The sequence below is a fragment of the Malurus melanocephalus genome, unplaced genomic scaffold (genome assembly GCF_030028575.1).
Source record: "Malurus melanocephalus ecotype Western Australia unplaced genomic scaffold, MMel_1.1 scaffold_1226, whole genome shotgun sequence".
Taxonomy (NCBI): domain Eukaryota; kingdom Metazoa; phylum Chordata; class Aves; order Passeriformes; family Maluridae; genus Malurus; species Malurus melanocephalus.
Window position 1 is genome coordinate 6,057 of NW_026624458.1, and position 544 is coordinate 6,600.

The window sequence follows — 544 nt, forward strand, 5'->3', positions numbered from 1 at the left end:
CAACACCCCCTACTCATAAACCATGGACAGTAGCCCCGACTCCTAACCCATGGCACACAGCAGCCCCTACTCCTAAGCCATGGCCAGCTACACCCCCCACTCAAAAGCCATTGCCAACTACACCACCCACTCATAAGCCACCCCCGAAACCAGCACCGTCAGGCGAGGTTAGCTCCTGCCCATATCCAATCAACAAGCTCATAGACTTCTTTGCCGAGGTGAAGAATCTCCTTCATCAGGTCCTTGGACAAAACACAGCTTGAGCAGCAGGACAGGCRTGATCCAGGTCACAGTGCAGTGCCCAGCAACCATTTCCTGCTGGGGAAATGCCTGCTGAACCAAAGGCAGCCTCAGCGTCAAAAGCCTGCTCTGTCCTGCCCACACACTTCTGCTATGTGCAGGCAGATCCCAGAGTTGAAATAGTTGTTTAGTTGTTGAAATAAAATTTTCTATGTTCACAGGGAACCATYTTTTCAGTGTAATTTTGACTCCAGGGCAAGGCAAGGACTGCCACTCTCAGCACCTGCAGAATGAGCCTGAGGGC

At 52.0% G+C, this 544-nt stretch overlaps 1 protein-coding gene across 1 annotated transcript in view; it reads left to right on the forward strand.

Moving 5' to 3' along the window:
• Window positions 1-263, forward strand: part of LOC130586619 (acrosin-like) — a 3,191-nt gene extending 2,928 nt beyond the window's left edge. Inside the window, exon 4 of the mRNA XM_057387486.1 lies at window positions 66-263. Coding sequence (XP_057243469.1) covers window positions 66-263 — 198 coding nt within the window. The remainder of the gene's footprint in view (window positions 1-65) is intronic.
• The last annotated feature ends 281 nt before the right edge of the window (window positions 264-544 follow it).